This window comes from Aspergillus aculeatinus (assembly GCF_003184765.1).
Source record: "Aspergillus aculeatinus CBS 121060 unplaced genomic scaffold BO66scaffold_63, whole genome shotgun sequence".
NCBI classification, from domain to species: Eukaryota; Fungi; Ascomycota; class Eurotiomycetes; order Eurotiales; family Aspergillaceae; genus Aspergillus; species Aspergillus aculeatinus.
Window position 1 is genome coordinate 82,761 of NW_020291532.1, and position 18,395 is coordinate 101,155.

Below are 18,395 nucleotides of genomic sequence, written 5' to 3' on the forward strand. Positions count from 1 at the left end.
TCTTCATTCTGATCAACGCTTCCTTCCTTCTTGCTCGCTCACACCTCTTCTTCTCCACCTTGTCAAGCCAAGCCGCACCATCGAGAAAACCCTGTCGTTAAAACGGCAAGACCCAGACTCCGACGGAGTAGCTTGATGAACAACCTTACTGACCGTACACAGTGATGGAAAACATGAATGAATCCTATATTCTAGTGCCCGGCTTTGACTACCACCCCCATTATGCAATCAACCCGGGAGATATCGTCGCTGACTGGCGAGAACCAACTAAGACCCTCAGCAACCCCACGAAGCCTGCCATACTCGCATTACACACAGACGTCGAGGGCATGTTGAAGAGTGATGACGAGTTGACCACACTCCACGGGCAACTTTGGACGAGATTCATGCGCTTCGCTGATACCGCTGTCGGTGGTGGAGGCACTGTGCTTGACCCTGCGAATCACTTCTACGAGCGGCTGGACACCATCCATCTACACGATTACCCTACCAATGAGGAGGCCACTGAGCGCAGCTTACATCCGGAAGTACAGAGTGTGATGCGAAGCGGGTTTGGCTGGACGTCAGTGTTCATGATCACGGGCATCAAGGTTGCCGAGGGGTTCACGATGAGAAGGCCTTCTCTCGAGAGCCGGGAGACGAAGGCGACAATAACAGCAAGGCTTCTTGGCACGGAAGCAGGCCCGACCCTTGAGGCTGAGGCAATCATTGGTGGACATGAGCCGGCGGTGGAGGAGTGGCAACCGCCTACCGACATCGTTTACGCCTATGAGGTTAGCACGGTCCACTTCGAGGAGTGTCTCTCGGGGCCCTGCCAGATTCATCCCCACGTTCCTAGGGCCGCGGCCGCTTTGCTGCGTGATAAGAAAGGGGAACAGAGGACCGAGGCAGCGGACGACTACGCGGCGTACCTGAAAACCTTGCGGGAGAGGGCAGCAGATGTATTCTTGGCCGAGCAGGAGGGCTTGAGGAACATGAACGGGGAAATGGATGTAGAGGTTGTGGAGTTGACGGATGGAACAGAGAAGTGCGATGTGGTCATGTTCAACACCGTGCCTAGGTAGTTTGGATCTGAATGTCTGCCTATCTATTGGGCTGGCCAGGGGTTCTCTCAGCGATCTAATTCCTACCTTTACGACGATGAACAAGTATGCTTATGAGCGAGATTGTGATTATCAGGTTGGAAGATTTATGGGTCAAGTAACAGTCTCTTCTTAAGCAGGAACGAGCCCACGTAAAGTTCCGAATCCTCAGCCCACCAGCCAGTCCCCCTTCCCGACCCATCAACACCGAAACCACCTCACGGCAGCAATCTCAACACTCCCCCTCCAACGGCACCTCGGACCTCAACCCAATCTGCGTCTCCAAATGCTTCATGCGCACCGTATTCAACCCCGTGACGTTCGAAATCACCGGCTTTGTACTCCGCCACCCGATCATCTTCTGCGCCAGCGGCGTCATACTCTCCACCACCGCCCGCGGCACGGTGACATGCGTCTCGTACGGAGCGAGCTGACAGCTCCCGACCGACAGCAACAACAAGCGTCGATGATCGGGATTCTCCGCGCCGTGCGCCGCCCCGCCATGCTTCGTCGTCCGGTACAGCACCAACGCGTCCCCGGGCTGAAGCACCGCCCGGACCGTCTGCTCATCCGTCCCGCGCTGGCCCCTCGGCCACCGATGACTCCCCAGGATCACGCGCGTGGCGCCATTCGCCTCCGTGAACTCGTTCACCGCCGTGATGATACTGAAGACCGGCGACGGGGCGTCGTCCGCCAGATACTGCAGGATCGGGTGCGTGCCGTGGTCGTTGTGCAGCTCCTGGGTCGGGTTGCCCGGCATCATCTCCATGGCCATCCCGTTGAGGAGCCAGTAGTCCCCGTGCGTCGGCGTGAAGACCTCCTCGCACAGGCGGTGCAGGACCGGGTTGTTGAGGATTTCGTGCCGGAAGGTCGGGCATGTGGCGGTCAGGTCGTTCATCCATTTCGTCGTGGTGGGGATCGGCATCTGGTAGAATTCTTGGTTCATCTGGCCTCCTGTCGTCGTGGCGGAGCGGTGCGAGAGCTCCTGGTCGAATTTCTCGATCGTGGGGCCCGGGAGAAAGCCTTCGACTATGGCGGCGCCGTCGTCGCAGACCGCTTGCCACAGGGTTTGCGGTGGGGTGGTCGCGGGGAAGCGTCGGATTGGGGGTTTGTTGCGGGTTACGGGGGATGACATGGTTGCTGTGGAAAGGTTGCTCGAGGTTGAGATGAGGGGATTGGGAATGATCTCTAAGATGTTTTTGAAGTGATGACATGTGTTCATGGTGGTGGGTGAGGATGTGCTGTGCCCTTTTGTACTCATCTATGACTCAATGGCTGGTGTGGAGAGTGACTGTGATCGCCACGCAATGGCTCGATGTCATATTTTGGACAGATACAGCAACCAGGTGAAGGGGATCTTCCGACAATCAGTGATGGGATCTATCTCATCAAAGCCCCTCTAGGAAGTTGCATGCTGCCTGCTCAATCGAAACCAAGGCAGCAAAGATCCCGATGTCATCATCTATTGCCAATCGGTGGAGACATGTCTCTTCTCTGTGCGAGGCAAACTTGTGATATTGAACGCATGACCATGAATGCAGTCAATAATTCAATAGTCACACTGCATGTTGCTGCATGCTGTGCGTCATGGCTGTCTGCCCCTGAAGCCTCACTTTCGGTCACATCCGACCGGACATGCCGGGAGCTACAATGTGGCACGGAACTATTACCTGGACATGCGTCGGGGAAGTGGATGTGTGATAGATTCAGGCTACCTAAGACTAACAAGCGTGGTGGGCAATGGGCAGTCTGGCCAGCGAGGCCGAGGGTAGCTGACAACGTCGTAACCAGGAAATGCATGGCATGTATTACCTATGGGAAATGAACTAAGATTATATTCACACCTTGAGCGGCATTACCTCAGCTAGAATCTTCTGCTCATCCTTCTCCACCGCATCCCACGCCTTGTCGACAATTTCCTTACGCTTCTCACTTCGGATGACCACCGACGCCGGGAAAGAAGGCACCTGATTGAAGGCCGATCCCCCGCCACGGGGCTGCATCAGCTCATCTAGATCCAACCCCATCTTTTTACCATTTTCATACGCATGGCCAAAGTCATAGGCCCAGAAGAGGCGCGCAGTGTTAATGAATAAGTGCTCGCGGGCCAGATGTTGGCCGGGACATCCGCGCAGCCCAAAGCCGAAAATGACATGGGGCAGATTGGGGCTGTCAATCCAGCGCTGCGGACGGAACGTGAAAGGATCATCATAGACGCTCTCATCGTGGTCCATAGCCCACTGATTCAGCACCAGCGTCGCCCCCTTGGGCAGCAAGTAGCCATTGTATTCAATATCGCTGCTGATGGCGCGCGGCGCTCCCAGCGGCGAGAAGGCGTGCCATCGCAGCGCCTCGGAGACGAACGCCATCACCCAGGGAATGCGGTCTCTGTGCTCCCAGTCCGGCAGCCGGTCGGGACCCACTACCGCATCAATCTCCCGCTGCAAGCGGCGCATCTCATCGGGATGGAAGATGGCCGCCAGGACGATGATGCGAAGGATCTCGTACGGGGTCAGCGAAGCCTGGTAGGTCGAGCCGATGCAGAACGAAAGCTCCAGCTCGCTCATCCCCTTCGCCTCGGGCCGCGACACGTACTCCTTGGCCCAGTTCCACGCCGGCGTGCTAAGCCCATCCCGAAACCGCTTCACATAGATATCCGCCAGCCGCTCCCCAACATCGTCCAGCTGCTTGAGGAACTTGTCATTCCCCGGGAGGTACTTCAAGATGGGGAAGAACTCGCGCAGCATGGCGGTGCCCGCAAACATCGACTCGGAGATCCCGCCCAGCTGGGCCACCGCGCGGTCGATATCCAGGATCTCGGCCGTCTCCTCGGGGAAGCGGTGGCCGTAGGCGATGCCCAGGAACAGGCTCGCGGCCTGCCGGCGCACGCACTCCGTGAAGCGGTCTCCCTTGGTCAGCAGCTCATGCAGGAGCTGCTTGGACTCCAGGTCGTTGATGCCCCGGTACTTCACCGCCATGGTGGGCTTGAGCACGGCGCCGCGGAGGGCGCGGTGCGTCAGCCATTTCTCCCCATAGGGGAGGGCCGGGGTCGTGAAGCCGTACAGCGCGCGCTCGAGCACGAGCAGCTGCGGGCGGCTGCTGAAGACGGCGTTGTGCTTTGCCAGGAAGGTCTCGACGATGTGGTGCGAGGAGACGATGATGGTGATGTTGCCCCCGTTGTTGACTGTCATGATCGGGCCGTATTGGTCGGACCATTGTTTGTACACTTCCCATGCCTTGTGGCGGGGAGCTTGGTGAAGGTTTCCAATTATTGGGAGCCCTCGGGGGCCTGGAGGGAGGGGCAGTTGGGACTTTTTGTTGGTTGGGGTCAGATGGTAGTAGGATATGATGAGATAGATGGCGATGAGGAAGACGAGAGCCAGACCCGTTGGGGTCAACGCAGTGAGGGAAAATGACAAGGCCATTGTGAGGTTATGGGTGGTCTCGAGCTGGATGGTGAGAATCACCCAGCGCAGCTAACAACTTGAAGATGAAGAGGGAGGAGGTGAGAGGGAGGACAGAGATGGGCAACTTTTCCTTTGCTGGTTTGCGAGCGCAGTCACCTGTCTCTTGGATCCGGCGGTGGTGTAGGAGGAAGGTTGTCCACCAATATTTGCCAAACCTGTACATGTAATAGACAAACTTGATTTCTTGTGCTACTGCTCCCTGTTGCTGCTGCATGATACACAATTGATTCAGGTTCATCAATAGACTCGATGTTTGGTGGCCGATCATCGTCATTGTTTACCTCGCCTCAGAGTATACGGAGTAGAGCTGAACTCATCCATCTCCTCAGCCAGCCTCGACTGATGATCATTTCCAGTTCTTCCGATGCGGAAGTCACAGCACAGCACGTTCTGCTGTGCACTCTGTCATACCTTTAGTAGAAACTATTGATATTGGCTGCAGATTATGCGGGGAACCTGGGATCTGCATGTGGCTCTGGCCACCACCAAACTTGTTTGTTCAGGATGTTTGTATGATCTCCACGGATGGAGGCAGTCGACGGTTCACAAATACTTCCGTCTCGGCTGCATGATGGCAATAGCCCGGGTGATCGACGGCGATCGAGAACGATCGATTCAACCCAATCTCATCGAGTGTGTAATTTTCAATTCCCCAATACACACGCCTATCTGTTACCATTACGGCTGGTGGAAGGATAAGTAGTTGTGGCTCACAGCAGAAACGCACAAGGACATACAGACAGACAGACCCAGAAACTCATTGCAAATCATATTCCCTGTTGCACTACGCAATCATGACCGTCCTTGAAGAGTCTCTCCAACAGAGTCCGTTCGAGGTCCTATCCAAGGAGCTCAATTTCAAGAGCGATGAGGAAAGGCTCTGGTGGGAGAAGACCGGGGTGATGCTGGCGAGAGTGCTGTCGTCTGCCAGCTACACCCGCGACCAGCAACTCCAATACCTCCAATTCTATGCCCAGGCGCTGCTCCCTCTTCTGGGCCCTTATCCGCAATCCTTCCGCAGCTCCATCACACGCAGTGGGCTTCCCCTCGAGTTGAGCATCAACTATCAGCAACAGGAGAAGCCACTAGTGGTGCGCATTGGATTCGAGCCGCTCAACGCCCTCTCCGGCACCCCCGAAGATCCATTCAATTGCCTCCCCGCTTCCGAGGTCCTGTCCTCGCTCGCCCAGATGCGAATCCCGGGCTATGACGAACAGATCTGGCACCAAGTCATCCAGGACCACACGGTGAGCCAGGCTGAGCGGGAAGCCTTGCAGGGCGTCGACCTTGAGGCGGGCTACATCCGATCACAGACCGCGTTCGGCTTCGACCTGACGAGGGAGGGCAGAATTGCGGTGAAAGGCTACAGCTTCCCCGCCTTGAAGTGCAAAGTCACTGGCCAGTCCATGGCCCAGCTGATGGCCACCTCGATCGCCAACCTGACCCATCTCATCGACTGCTCCCCGGCGTTCGCTACGGTGGATGCCTATCTGCGGGATGTTGGCTACGACGACCGGTCATTCTTCTCCTGGGACTTTGTCGACCCGGCCCGCTCGCGCCTGAAGCTCTACACCGGCTCCAACAGCGTGACGTGGGAGAAGCTGGCCGAGGTCTGGACTCTCGGCAACCGCGTCCAGTCCCCGACGGTGGCCCGCGGGCTGGAATACCTGCGGCAGCTGTGGGATCGGATGCAGCTGGCGGCCGGCGAGCGGGATATCGTGGTAGCCTTCGATGACCAGCAGAGCACCTCCAAGGCCACCCCGTTGCTCTGGAACTACGAGATGCGCGCGGGCGACCCCAACCCGCTGACCAAGCTGTACTTCCCCGTGCATGGGGAGAGCGACTGGAAGGTGATCACGGCGGTGGCCGACTTTCTGTGTCACATTGGGCTGGAGCGCCATGGTAAGGGGTATGTGGAGAAGGTCAAGTCGTACTAGTAAGTGTTTCCGATGCGTGTACTCGAGTGTCTAAACTAACTGTTGGTTTAATTTCAAGTCCCGGGATTGATCTCACTACAACTGATCGGTTTACCTCGTGGGTTTCGTTTGCCTACACGGAAAAGATTGGGGTGTATCTGAGTACTTATTACCATTCTTCCACGGATAATCCGTGGAAGATAACAGTCGAAGAGGAGGACCAGGCTTAAACTATAAAGCTGTTTCATCGCAGTCGAATAGTGGCCGCATATCCTGTAGCCTTTTCATATCAACTCAACCTATAATCAACACACCGTCCAGTCAAACAATCACACCTACTGTCACATTTTTCAATATTTCGTAATATTCATATAAACTCACCACAACAGTGAGAGAAGAAACTACAACCCCCCCCTCTCAGCCCAAGTACCTCACCTCAAAAGCTCTACTCAGAAATCCTCAACCCCTGCACATCCAACGGCTCAACCACCGTCTCTGCCTCCGCACCGGCGCCCGCGTCGTCCGCCTCGTCCGGCCCCCAAAGCTCCTCGACCAGCTGCATGGTGCGCGCATGCTCCCGGTCCGCGCTCGGCCCCCCGAGCAGAAACCACTGCACGCACAGCGCCTCGCCCGAGGGCAGCAGCTCCTTGTAGATCTTGCCGCGGCGCCCGGCGTGCACCTCGCCGATGAGCGGCTTGAGGTGCGGGTCGCTCTCGCGCAGCCGCCGGAACTGCCGCGTCAGCTCGTCCCTGTACATGTTCCAGTTCGGGGTGAAGTTCGGGTCGTTGCGGCCCGCCTCCGCGTCGATGAGCCACACGTACTGCTCGTGCGGGTGGTGGCGCCGCGGGATGATTACCCGGGAGGGTTGGGGGAGTCTTACCATTTTTCCTTTTGGTGGTGGGTGCTTTTGGCTGGGTTTGGTTTGGGGTTTGGGGTTTGGGTTGGGATGTTATTGGGAAGGTTTTGGTGGGTTGTTGGGTGATGGTGGTGGGTTTGGCTGAGCTTTTATATTGATCTGCTAGTTAGTCTCGGGGTGGTTGAGCGGGGGTTGGCTTTTTTTGTTCTTTGAGTGTTTTATATGTTATTTGGGACATGATGGGATTTTTACAGGGGGTTGTCATTTCTTGATTGTCTATCATTCTTGCTGTGATATATGTGAAGATCTGTAAAGGACCTAGTTGACATTGTTTGCATGAAAGGTAAAGGTGATTTTCTCAGAAGATTGATAGGTGTTGTAAGGATGAGGAGCTCTATGTTCTGATCTATAGAATATCTTAGCTCTTAGGGAGTCTCACGCGAACTGATAGTTGTATCATAGTATGTTGCGAAGATTCGAGTAGGATAAGTGGTTTGTATCATTGTGATTGTGTCTATGATTGTCATAGGTATAATTAAACCTCGCCTAACCATGTACCTTAAGCATTTGAAAGCCATGCCTGACACGCGGGAGCTCTTCTGGTAGGAAAGATCTTGATGAATAGAAAGAACATTCTTATAACTTGTGTCTATGATACTTCGAATCTAATGCAGATCCGTACTGTATGTTCGAGGTATTCAGCGGCGGGGCTGTGCCCACCGGTAGTGCTGTGTGGGCAGTACGGTACGGTATCTGGAGCATGTATAATACCATGGGGTGTGCTCTGGCGCTCCGCCTTCCGGCTCTCTCTTCCTCCTTTCCCCGCTTCTCCACTTCCTATTTACTATCATACTCCATCCGATATTGCCCATCGCTAGGAATGTTGTAAGGCACATACTCCTGACCATTTCGCACCGCTTCTGCCACTTTTGAGAACTCCTTCAAAGCGTACTCCTGGCAGTCGTGGTCCAGAATCCACGCCGGGTGCGGTGGCTTCACCATCGTCGGGTCCTGCCGCAACGCGTCGAAGTCGACATGATTCATCACAAATTGCAACACCGCCAGGCCACCTTGCTGGACGATCTGAGCACGCTGGTATCGGATCTTCTCCGTGACTGACAGCGCCAATTGTACATCCTTTTTCCCCGCCAAGTCAAGGGCGATCGCAAGTGTGGCGGCGTCTTCGATAGCCTGGGTACCTCCCTGTCCGCTGGACGGGAGCGCCGCGTGCGCCGCATCACCAACCACGATCATGCGGCGCTTGGGAGACAACCAGGTAGTCAAGGGAGTGCGAATGGCTAGATTCTCCGAGATAAATCGACCACTCATCACCCCTTTAATTACTGCCTCGAGTTGGTCTCGTACTGCCCAACCATCCATGCACTGCAGAATCTGGTTCATTGTTTCATCGTCGTTCTGGGACGGAGTACTGGCGGCCTGCAGATGCGGCATCATGTCAATGCGGTCCTCGAGACTGGATGCAATCAGATGAGGTGCCTACCTTATGCGAGCAGTACCAGAACAGCTCATTGTCCTTCTTCTTGGTCGTGATTCCGAAGTGGACTCCGGGTCCAAGCCAACCATAGATGCAGTCCTCGGATCCCGATTCTTCCTCACTGAGAATCCAACTCAGACTCGGACTGCAAGCCGCGACTTGAGCATCCAGGTAACCTCGAGAAGCCGCGTAACCGGTCTCCTGCAGGTTCATCTGCTGGCCGGTGATGCTCAGTCGGCCTTGGCTGTGGATTCCTTCGGCGCAGACGACACAGTCGGCCGAGATTCGTCTACCATCGATTTCAATTCCAGCCTCGTCTTCCGTCTCCCAGTACTTGGTGACTTCAGAGCCCAGGGCGATGGGAATGCCAAGGCTCTGGGCGTACTGGTGCATGGCGGACACTAGTGCTCCACGGTTGACTGTATAACCGTGGCCCTCGTTGTATCCATGGAGCTCGAACGTGCCATAACAATAGCCAGTGTAATCAAACACTTTGGCTCTGTTGGTCTGGAACTCCAACGGGCGGATTAATTCGTGGAAGGCACCATCGCCCCATTTGGCAGTCACTCGAGCTCCGTTGGAGCCAATGCTGATTCCGTCTCCTTCTGTTAAACGATATCAGTGATTGAGTTGAAGAACAGGCGATTCGCCTCGAATCACGTCATTGACTCGGCTACTAACCCATCTGTTTCAGCTCCTCATACTTCTCAAAAACCATAACATTATGTCCCTTGCTATGGCATTCAATAGCAACACTCAGCCCTGCAATCCCAAGACCGACAATGATCACTGTCAATTTGTTCGAGTCATTTTGCGCCATGCTCTCGAATGTCATGGTTGCTATCTCGTAATGTGAAGAAAATGATGTCGAAGACTTGTGGTCGAGCGAATTGATGTGGGCGCTCTTGCACCCCCAGATCGGCGGTCACACCTTTATGACTATCACGAATCCACCATTTGCATGAGAAAAGAAAAGAATCTTTGAATGTGATGAGATCAAGGTAAGACAATCAGCTCGTTTGAAAAATACAACAACATGCATAATGTGGGACAGGTGGTATCAATAGTGTATTACATTGCGATTTCCGCATCGAGTAAAGATTTGCGTATTTCGTCCCGATATAGTTACGATGATGGAGAACTTGGCGAGGTGATCGACCATGTGCCCCATGTGCAGCAATCAGCCGCACAAGCTCATCAGCCTTCTGTGACATCCAAGGCATAAGCCGTCATCTAGGTGCAGATCACGGCATGTCACATACACCCATTTCGGAAATGCGGCGGCGGTAGAAGGCAAAGTGATGAAGTATGGCGTTGCCATAGCTTTCTCCACTCGGGCTTCAGCTGCGCCAAACGACACTATGGAATCATGCCGGGCCTGGGCGCGTCTTGTGTGATCTAGGTACATGGACTTTCGCCTTCTATGGACGATGATTAACCTAGGTCGCAGAGGTTCTTTCTTCTACCGACAGCATGAGCTCAATGGCACATACTTTAAATTTCGAAACCATTGTCGACGGAAAGACAAACCGCAAGGTAGCAGAGGAGGTGCACAAGCAGAATGAGTTCGCCTAACATTGAGTCGTGCCTCTTTCCGTGCATCACCTCTTCTACTAGTTCATCACCCGATGAGACAATTGTGTATTGGGACAAGTTTGAATGGGAGGTCAGAATTTCCGACGTCTCGTTGCTGCAGAGCCTGATGCACTCGTGGGCCATTGTGCTAGCCAAGTATACAGACTCTGAGACGCTTCGCTTCGGCAACTTGTCTGGTTCGACGGGCATTCAGACTTGCGATGAGATATCGGTCGAAGAATATGAAGCTTCTGTAAATTCTGCCGCGTACTTGTCAGACGCTGTCTCGCTCATAAGTCGGAAAAAATGTCAAATCCATGAATGGAAGTGCAGAGACCGGATCAACACATGCGTCGCGACAGACTTACACCCGGGCTGGCTGAATGACTGGAAAAGCTCTGTAAGTGCTACCATCCTCAACAGAACTCGCACCTAGAAGACCAACTCTGACATGTTGTAGTCTAATCATGGCATTCAACTCTTGCTTGTGGCAACACAGCAAGAATGGCCATGCATCTCCTTGTATGGTAAAGCGGGCCTCGTTGACAAATCTTCTATCCGATATTTGAGCACTGCTTTGCAGTACATCCTTCAATCCACCTTGGAGCGTCCGCAAGAGCTGCTGCAGAGCTTTGCTCTGACCCCTGACAATCATTATCGTCAGATCCGTGACTGGAACAAACACATCCTCGAAGAGCCGTTTGCCCAATGTATCCACGACATTTTCCAGGACAAATGCAGCGAAAATCCAGATGCGGAGGCCATAAATGCCTGGGACGGTGCAATGAGTTACGCCTCCCTGGATCAAGAATCAGCCAGGATTATGAACCTTCTGCGTCTACAGGGTGCTGGACCGGAAACAATTGTTCCTTTGGTTTTCGAGAAGAGTAAATGGACTGTTGTTGCTATGCTGGGAGTTCTCAAGGCCGGAGCAGCTTTTGTTTTGCTGGAACCGTCCCATCCTTTGGAGCGTCTGCAAAGCATTTGCCAAGATGTCAGGGCTCGAGTTCTCCTGACCTCTGAGCTTCACAAGAGTGTCGGGTTGCAGCTCGCCGACAACGTCATCTCAGTACCCAGCGATAATGAGAACGGAGCCCCGTATCGTGACAAAGTCTCTCCGTCTCAGATTCAGGTTAAGCCAGGTAACGCAGCGTATGTTGCCTTCACTTCCGGGTCCACAGGAAAACCGAAAGGGGTAGTTGTTGAACATGGTTCGTTCTGCACCAATGCGATGGTCAGTTCTGAAGCGCAAAATCTGAATGGGTCCTCCCGCGTGCTTCAATTTGCTTCCTATGCCTTTGATGTCAGCATTCACGAAAGCCTTGTGCCCCTCATGCTTGGAGGATGTGTCTGCATTCCTTCTGCTTCCGATAGAGTCGATTGTCTCGAATACGCCATTCTCCAGCTTCGGGTCAACTGGATGGAGCTGACCCCATCCGTTGCTCGGCTCCTAAGCCCCCAGCGAATCCCCGCTGTCAAGACGCTGGTCGTCGGTGGCGAGTCTATTGCGCCCTCGGAGGTCTCCCGTTGGGCGCCATATCTCCGCCTAGCCGTTGCCTATGGCCCTGCGGAATGTACGGTGGTATCGCTCGTGCATCCCAACTTCACCAAAGATGCTGACCCCTTTTCGATCGGTTGGGCCTGTGGGGGTTCAGTCTGGGTCGTCGAACCTGAGGACCACAACAAATTGGTCCCTATTGGTGCTGTGGGCGAATTGGTTATCGGAGGGCCCATTGTGGGCAGGGGATACTTGCATCGACCCGAACAAACGGCCGCTGCTTTCATTCAAAATCCTCGTTGGCACAGATCAGAGAACAGCCGGTTCTACAAGACTGGAGACCTGGTGCGCCAAAGGACCGACGGGAGTGTGTCCTTCCTAGGTCGCAAAGATACCCAAGTCAAATTGCGAGGTCAACGAATTGAACTCGGGGAGATCGAAAACCAGGCTGCCGAATTCTTTCCTGGTGCTGCAATAGCTGTGGAGGTTGGCAAGCTCTATCATGGACATTCGAGCTTGGTTATGTTTGTGGAGTGGAGTTCATCGAAGGAAGAAAAGAGATACAAGGACAAAGACAGCTGTCGGGCGACTCATAAGGAATGCTATCGATTTTGGCCAAGGGCGCTTCGAGCTAAAACAGGCCTTGCAAAAATACTCCCGTCTTACATGGTCCCGGATTTGATGGTGCCCTTGTGCGCCATTCCTCTCTCCCCAACTGGCAAAGTGGACAGGAAGGCGTTGCGATCGATAATTTCTAGCTGGTCTAGGGAAGAGATCAGAAAATACCAGCCTACGGCGTCTTCCTTATCCTCCAAGGAAAGGCATCACGGTCCTGCTGCGCCAGAGGCCACTCAACAAATGATCAATATAGTTGCTCGCGTTCTGTCGCTTAATGAGAGTGACATTAATGAGCACGATAGCTTTTTTCAGCTTGGGGGTGATTCGATATCTGCCATGATGCTCGCGCAAGAATCCGAGAGTATACCTTTTCTGCAATTCACCGTCGCGGATATTTTCCAATCCGTTGATATCTCTGAGCTAGCACGACGTGCACATACTATGACGCGTGAGAAAACCCCCAGGGAATGCAGTATACCAAACCATATTCTGCCGTTCTCGCTCTTGAGCCCAGGGAAGGTGGACGCCTATGTCCAGATTGCAGCGGAGCACAGTAATGTGGATGCATCACAAATTGAGGATATATATCCATGCTCGCCTCTTCAGGCGCGCCTGATGGCCAGAACTGCCAAGCAGCCAGGCGCTTTCCAAGGGCGTTTCACTTTCAAGTTGTCCCCAGGCCTCGACAAGGACCGGCTACGATGGGCTTGGAACCGTGCGGCAAATTCTCTTTCAATTTTGCGGACGAGGATTATCCACGCATGGCAATTAGGCGCCGAAAGCTTTCTTCAAGTTGTAGTTCGGGACAAGGACATTGAATGGATCGAGGCAGGAACACGAAGCGAAAGTGAGGTGAAGAGATCCATGTCATTTGGCTCCCCACTGATCTACCTGGTTGCTCTGCGTGCGAAACTTATTCCTACGTTGACTGTCGTTATTCATCATTCGTTGTTCGATCTGGTCGTGTTCCAGCAGATTCTCACGACGGTTGAAACTGCATATAGAGGAGAGGCTCTTCTCTCGCAACCATTTGCACCATTCATCAAGTATCTCGGAGATCTAAATGTACCTGAAGCATCAGATTTCTGGAAGAGGGAATTTGCCGGCCTCAAAGCAGTCCCGCTCCCTTCAAACAAGAACTTTACACGCTCGAAGCATTTGGCTATCAGCTGGACCCGCAGACGATCTCTTCTCCCCGATCCTAGCCCATTAGGAACAACAACGTCGTTGCTGATTCGCCTAGCGTGGGCAATGGTACTTTCTCAGTACACCGGTACTTTGGACGTTGTCTTCGGCATCACTGTCATGGGACGCAGCATGTCTGGCACTGTTGACGTGAAGGGCCCTACCATTGCTACTTATCCTCTTCGAGTCACACTCCACGGTGACCGCAGTGTCAGTGAAACGTTAAGGTGTATTCATGATCAGGCCATGAGCGTTGCGCCCTTTGAGCAGACTGGGATGCAACGAATCAGACAGTGTGGCCGGGAGGCTGCTAGCGCCTGCGAGTTCCAGAGCATGCTGATCGTTCAACCACCATTAGAAAAGACACCTCTGGGCAGGAAGGGTACATCGCAGTTGATGACATTGGATGAGACCGGATCTTGGAAGCACAAGTCGTACACCAGCTTCAGCACTCAAGCCCTGAGTGTCGTCTGTGAGCCTAGCGCTGATCATCTGGAAACGACGGCCTATTTCGACCGAAATATCATAAAGTCGCACCAGGTCACAGATATGTTGAGAAGTATGAATCGTATACTTCGCCTTCTTGTAGGATATCCTGATGCCCCCCTGAGGAGGCTTCTCAAGAAATGTCCACCGACATGCGATCTTACCGACAATCGTCACGAAAGCGTCTCCTTGGCCTGTCTAGAAGAAGCAGCTTCTGGATACCTTGGACCTGGCATTCCGGTGATTGCGGACTGGGTCACGCCCCAGGGATCTCAAGCCCCTAGTCTCGCACTTTTCGTTGGGGTCGTGAGTTTGGATACATTGTCAGACGATTGCTCAGTCCTAGCAAAGGTGGAAGAGCCGCTGCGCACTCGATTGATTCAGCTTATGCGCGAGCTACAACAAAGGCTTCTTGGGAAAACTGTGCGTTGTTGTTGTGTTCCCGTTTCCCTTTGTTATAAGCCATCCGTGACTCGTCTTCTTCTCGATCGATCTAGTGCACTAGAAGCTGCCGCCAAGCTCACCTGGGCAAGCTTAATTTCGTGGCAATCTTCACAGGACTCTATTGCCAGCGAAGACTTGCTGCCCGTCGAGGTAGGGTTAAGACACGCATTAGCGACAGTGCTACAGCTGAAGCCCCGAGAGATTGGTGTTGAAGATGATTTGGTTTCCCTTGGGTGCGATTCCCTTGTCGCCATGCAGTTCGCTGCCCAGTGCAACCTGGACGGTATCCAGGTGACGGTCGCGGATATCTTCCAGGCCAAGTCGCTCAGATCCCTAGCTCTAATGGTCAAGGGACGCCCAGCGCAACATTTTCAATCCACTGCATTAGCAAGGTTCTCCTTATTGAAGCCGACGTATGAGAACCAAACGTCCTTCGAGCAAGACATATTTACGACCGTCGACAGTGACAGGTTGGGAAAAGCGACCGAAGATGCATTTCCGTGCACCCCGTCGCATCTGGGACTTCTTTCTGAATTGGGCAATTGCCAATCGCATACGATCTGGGAGGTCGGGGGGCCTGATGAGCGGATCAACCCTACGCATCTAGGCGAATCTTGGTTGAAGCTTGTTGAGCACCATCCAGCACTGCGGACCCTCTTGCTGCCCAGTCTGTCGAATCCAGCCCAAATGTTCCATGTCATGCTGAAGAAGTCCCTTGATGCCGTCGAGATCTTGACCGACATCGATGATTCCATTATACTGGAGATTGCAAGGCGGCCTCGTCTATCGAGCTGCGATAAAAAAGGACTTCCATACAAGTTTACAATCTTCCAGAGCACAAGCGGGAGGGTTCTTTGCAAGCTAGAGGGGAGGTATGCCTTCCTTGATGCAAATTCGGTCATTATCCTCTTGACAGATCTTCGAAGGTCTTTACAAGGCATTACGCTGTCGGATTCAACAGTCAGTTCCTACTCTTCATGGGTATCGTTTCAGCAAAGTTGGGCTAAGGACCCCTCGCATCTGCATTTCTGGGATCAGTATCTGGCCAATCTTCACCCATGTATCTTGGCTGGTGCGGTCGCGCATGACCGCAGCGCGGTGCTCCCACACAGCCAAAATCATGAGAGGAAGTTTGCTGAGAGCAGATATCGTGGACAGATGCGATCCCACCACCAAACACTTCTTCAAGACACCCGCGCCCTGCGCGAATGGTGCGACCAAAGGGGAGTAACAATCACCAACGTGATACAGGTTGCTTGGGCCCTTGTGCTCAGCGAACAAACGGCCCGGGACGACGTCTGCTTTGGAGCTCTAGTCTCCGGCCGCGATGCACCCGTACCTCACATCGGAAACATGCTGGGATCGCTCTTCAATGTCCTCGCCTGTCGGATCACGGTGCAATCAGGCCCCGACCATTGTGTTCTTAACCATGTCTTGCAGGCTAATCGCCGCTCAATGGGAGAGCGGGCGTCCCACCAATTCTGTTCTTTGAGCGAAGTCACACGTCGGATACTTGGCGAAAAGGAGTCCGGAGCGCCCTCGTCCCTGTTCAACACCTGCCTATCGGTTGAGCAGCCGCTTACCGACCAGACCGGGCCAATGGATGGGTGCTTCAGGGTGCTGGAAACAGTTGAAGAGACTGAGGTAAGAATATCCCACACCCGTGTCCTAGTCGAGCTGCGTCTTTCGCAATTGGATTCAGCTTTGCTAACATCGTTTGGGGTGCCAGTATGACATGGTCGTCGCCGCCACAGTGCTGTCTGACCGAATTGACGCTCAGTTGATGTTCTGGGATAGCTTTTGCGATGCCTCTCGTGCTGCAGACCTTGGACAGGCTTTGGCTCAGGCAGTTGAGCAGATTATGGTTTGCGATGGGATGGAGGTTTGTGCTTGAGATTTGGGTAAATGACAATCGGTTTGAGTGTAATGTTGAGATCACCTTGGGGGTGACTTGATTGGTTTTTGTGGATTTTTTGGTTATTATGAGCTAGTATATTCCGTGCCTTGTACCGGGGTTCTGAAGTTCTCGTGTTTGATGTTGAGATGATAGTTGAAATTCCACGCATAGTTCTGACATCCAAGGCTGCTCAGGTCTTTCCTTTCTTTATGTACCTAATGTCTGACAGAATGTGGATCAAATTACAAGAAATCGTCTGGTCTGACATTTGTTCTTTGTGCTGAGTTTAGTACAGTACCTGCGCATCTTCCTACGGGCTACGGAGTAACTTACCAGTCACTGCTCGACAAAAAGGCGGTCGATCGGGCGGAAGTCGATTAAAAGAAGTGGTGACTGATTCTGCCGGGTTTCATCTACGCGATCGGCTCTCTCTACACGACGCTGCCTCATATGCGGGGCACTGATAACAAGAACCATTCTCGGTACTTTGAAAAAGGAATTTGCGACATTAATAGAGATGATTCGGTGGACTCCCTTGTCCTCATTTGGGCCCAGCTTGTGAAATGCTTTTATCTTCAGGCTGTGGGTAACTATAATAGGTAAGTCTGGTTGTCCACCTACGAGAGACCTCGCTAAAGTTGTTTGTCCGCATGTAGATGCCTGAGCGCTCTTGAAACTCTTCGAATCTCTGCAGAGGTCCTTGGCCTACACAACGCGCACACCTACCGTCATCCCTTTAGTCTACAGGATGATGACCGCTCACGTACTTGGTTCTCTTTGTATATCTATTCCAGTCTACCTGCGCTTCAGCTCGGCCGACCAACCCCTATCAAGCGCGCCCCTCATTAACACACCATGCTTCCGAAGGATGACGATGACTCTACGAACGAGGATGCTATCAGCCATATGTACTACTTTATCCGTATGATTCGTTTCTGTAATATAGCATCTCGTGTCACCAGCTTCGAGCTGCCCCGAAGCAAAGCGTCCATGGAACAAATGTTGATCGTCCTTGAGTCTCTGGAGCACGACTTGATGGAGTGGGAACACGACATACCATGGAATTTCTGCATGCGCGGCCGATTCGGACCCCCAGCGACGGAACAGTCCTTGATGACCGTTCGACAGGTGTGTTCATGCCTATTCTATTGCCATCCGAGCCATTCTGCTGACGTAGCCCCTCACAGCGCAAGATGCTCGGCCTCAGCCGTTTTCACCTCAGTTCATTGATGTACAGGCCCTTCGTTGGCTCAGAATTGACGTCCGTGCGCGAACGGGAATTCTGTTTTCGCATGTCTGAGATGCACGCTCAGGGCATGGTGGCTCTATTCAAAGAGCCTCATCGCAGCGGGCGTCATATTTTGGATGAGTTTCCCTGGTGGCAGATGACGCCGTATTTGATCCACGCCAGCTCTTTATTCTTTGTCTCGGAGATATACCCCCGGTACATTGGTGTCACCTTTGTTCAGGGGAACAGACCACGACCAGAGGAGGCGCGAGCAAGTGCCGAAGAGTGCTTGAAGCCTGTGGGCGGCCTGCAGGTGGGGCAGGTGGGCTCTGCTGAGGTAAAATGAGCAGCCAGGCTACTGAGAGGGCTATCGGCCAAGTATAGCCGGACTGGGCGAATTGAACCTGCGTCATCTTCCAGGAGAGACGTTGTCGCTGTGGGTGCTTCTGATGAATGGTCCCCTGAGTTCTCGAGCGCCATGGCCTGGATCATGCATTTCTACGCTCCTTCTCCTATCCCGACAAGATCAACAGTACCGGATAGTTCCGATATTCAGATCGCGTAGTCAGACGAGACCCATTCCTGAGATCGACAGTTCAGGTATATTATTCGACTAGGAGGAGCTTCCAAGGAAAGTGCAGCAGCTTG

The 18,395-nt window shown here is 53.3% G+C and overlaps 7 protein-coding genes across 7 annotated transcripts; 4 read left to right on the forward strand and 3 right to left on the reverse strand.

The window, feature by feature from the left end:
• Positions 1-173: 173 nt before the first annotated feature.
• BO66DRAFT_443007 (uncharacterized protein) lies at positions 174-1,064 on the forward strand (the record flags this gene model as incomplete). The annotated part of the gene is made up of 1 exon (XM_025651477.1): positions 174-1,064. One exon carries the CDS (start codon positions 174-176, stop codon positions 1,062-1,064), a length of 891 nt encoding a protein of 296 aa, XP_025499293.1.
• Positions 1,065-1,314: 250 nt separating this feature from the next.
• Positions 1,315-2,217, reverse strand: ftmF (2-oxoglutarate dependent dioxygenase ftmF; the record flags this gene model as incomplete). The annotated part of the gene is made up of 1 exon (XM_025644181.1): positions 1,315-2,217. The coding sequence occupies one exon, from the start codon at positions 2,215-2,217 to the stop codon at positions 1,315-1,317; it is 903 nt and encodes a 300-aa protein (XP_025499294.1).
• A 703-nt stretch (positions 2,218-2,920) lies between these two features.
• On the reverse strand, positions 2,921-4,507 carry ftmE (cytochrome P450 monooxygenase ftmE; the record flags this gene model as incomplete). The annotated part of the gene is made up of 1 exon (XM_025652357.1): positions 2,921-4,507. The coding sequence occupies one exon, from the start codon at positions 4,505-4,507 to the stop codon at positions 2,921-2,923; it is 1,587 nt and encodes a 528-aa protein (XP_025499295.1).
• A 798-nt stretch (positions 4,508-5,305) lies between these two features.
• Positions 5,306-6,695, forward strand: BO66DRAFT_462151 (putative tryptophan dimethylallyltransferase; the record flags this gene model as incomplete). The annotated part of the gene is made up of 2 exons (XM_025652358.1): positions 5,306-6,485; positions 6,545-6,695. The coding sequence occupies exons 1-2, from the start codon at positions 5,344-5,346 to the stop codon at positions 6,693-6,695; spliced, it is 1,293 nt and encodes a 430-aa protein (XP_025499296.1). The 5' UTR covers positions 5,306-5,343.
• Positions 6,696-8,158: 1,463 nt separating this feature from the next.
• BO66DRAFT_333823 (FAD-dependent oxidoreductase) lies at positions 8,159-9,636 on the reverse strand (the record flags this gene model as incomplete). The annotated part of the gene is made up of 3 exons (XM_025644182.1): positions 8,159-8,581; positions 8,823-9,421; positions 9,498-9,636. The coding sequence occupies 3 exons, from the start codon at positions 9,634-9,636 to the stop codon at positions 8,159-8,161; spliced, it is 1,161 nt and encodes a 386-aa protein (XP_025499297.1).
• Positions 9,637-10,377: 741 nt separating this feature from the next.
• BO66DRAFT_475003 (amino acid adenylation domain-containing protein) lies at positions 10,378-16,697 on the forward strand (the record flags this gene model as incomplete). The annotated part of the gene is made up of 3 exons (XM_025653186.1): positions 10,378-10,791; positions 10,852-16,266; positions 16,352-16,697. The coding sequence occupies 3 exons, from the start codon at positions 10,378-10,380 to the stop codon at positions 16,514-16,516; spliced, it is 5,994 nt and encodes a 1,997-aa protein (XP_025499298.1). The 3' UTR covers positions 16,517-16,697.
• Positions 16,698-17,374: 677 nt separating this feature from the next.
• Positions 17,375-18,093, forward strand: BO66DRAFT_443014 (fungal specific transcription factor domain-containing protein; the record flags this gene model as incomplete). The annotated part of the gene is made up of 2 exons (XM_025651478.1): positions 17,375-17,647; positions 17,707-18,093. 2 exons carry the CDS (start codon positions 17,375-17,377, stop codon positions 18,091-18,093), a joined length of 660 nt encoding a protein of 219 aa, XP_025499299.1.
• Positions 18,094-18,395: the final 302 nt, after the last annotated feature.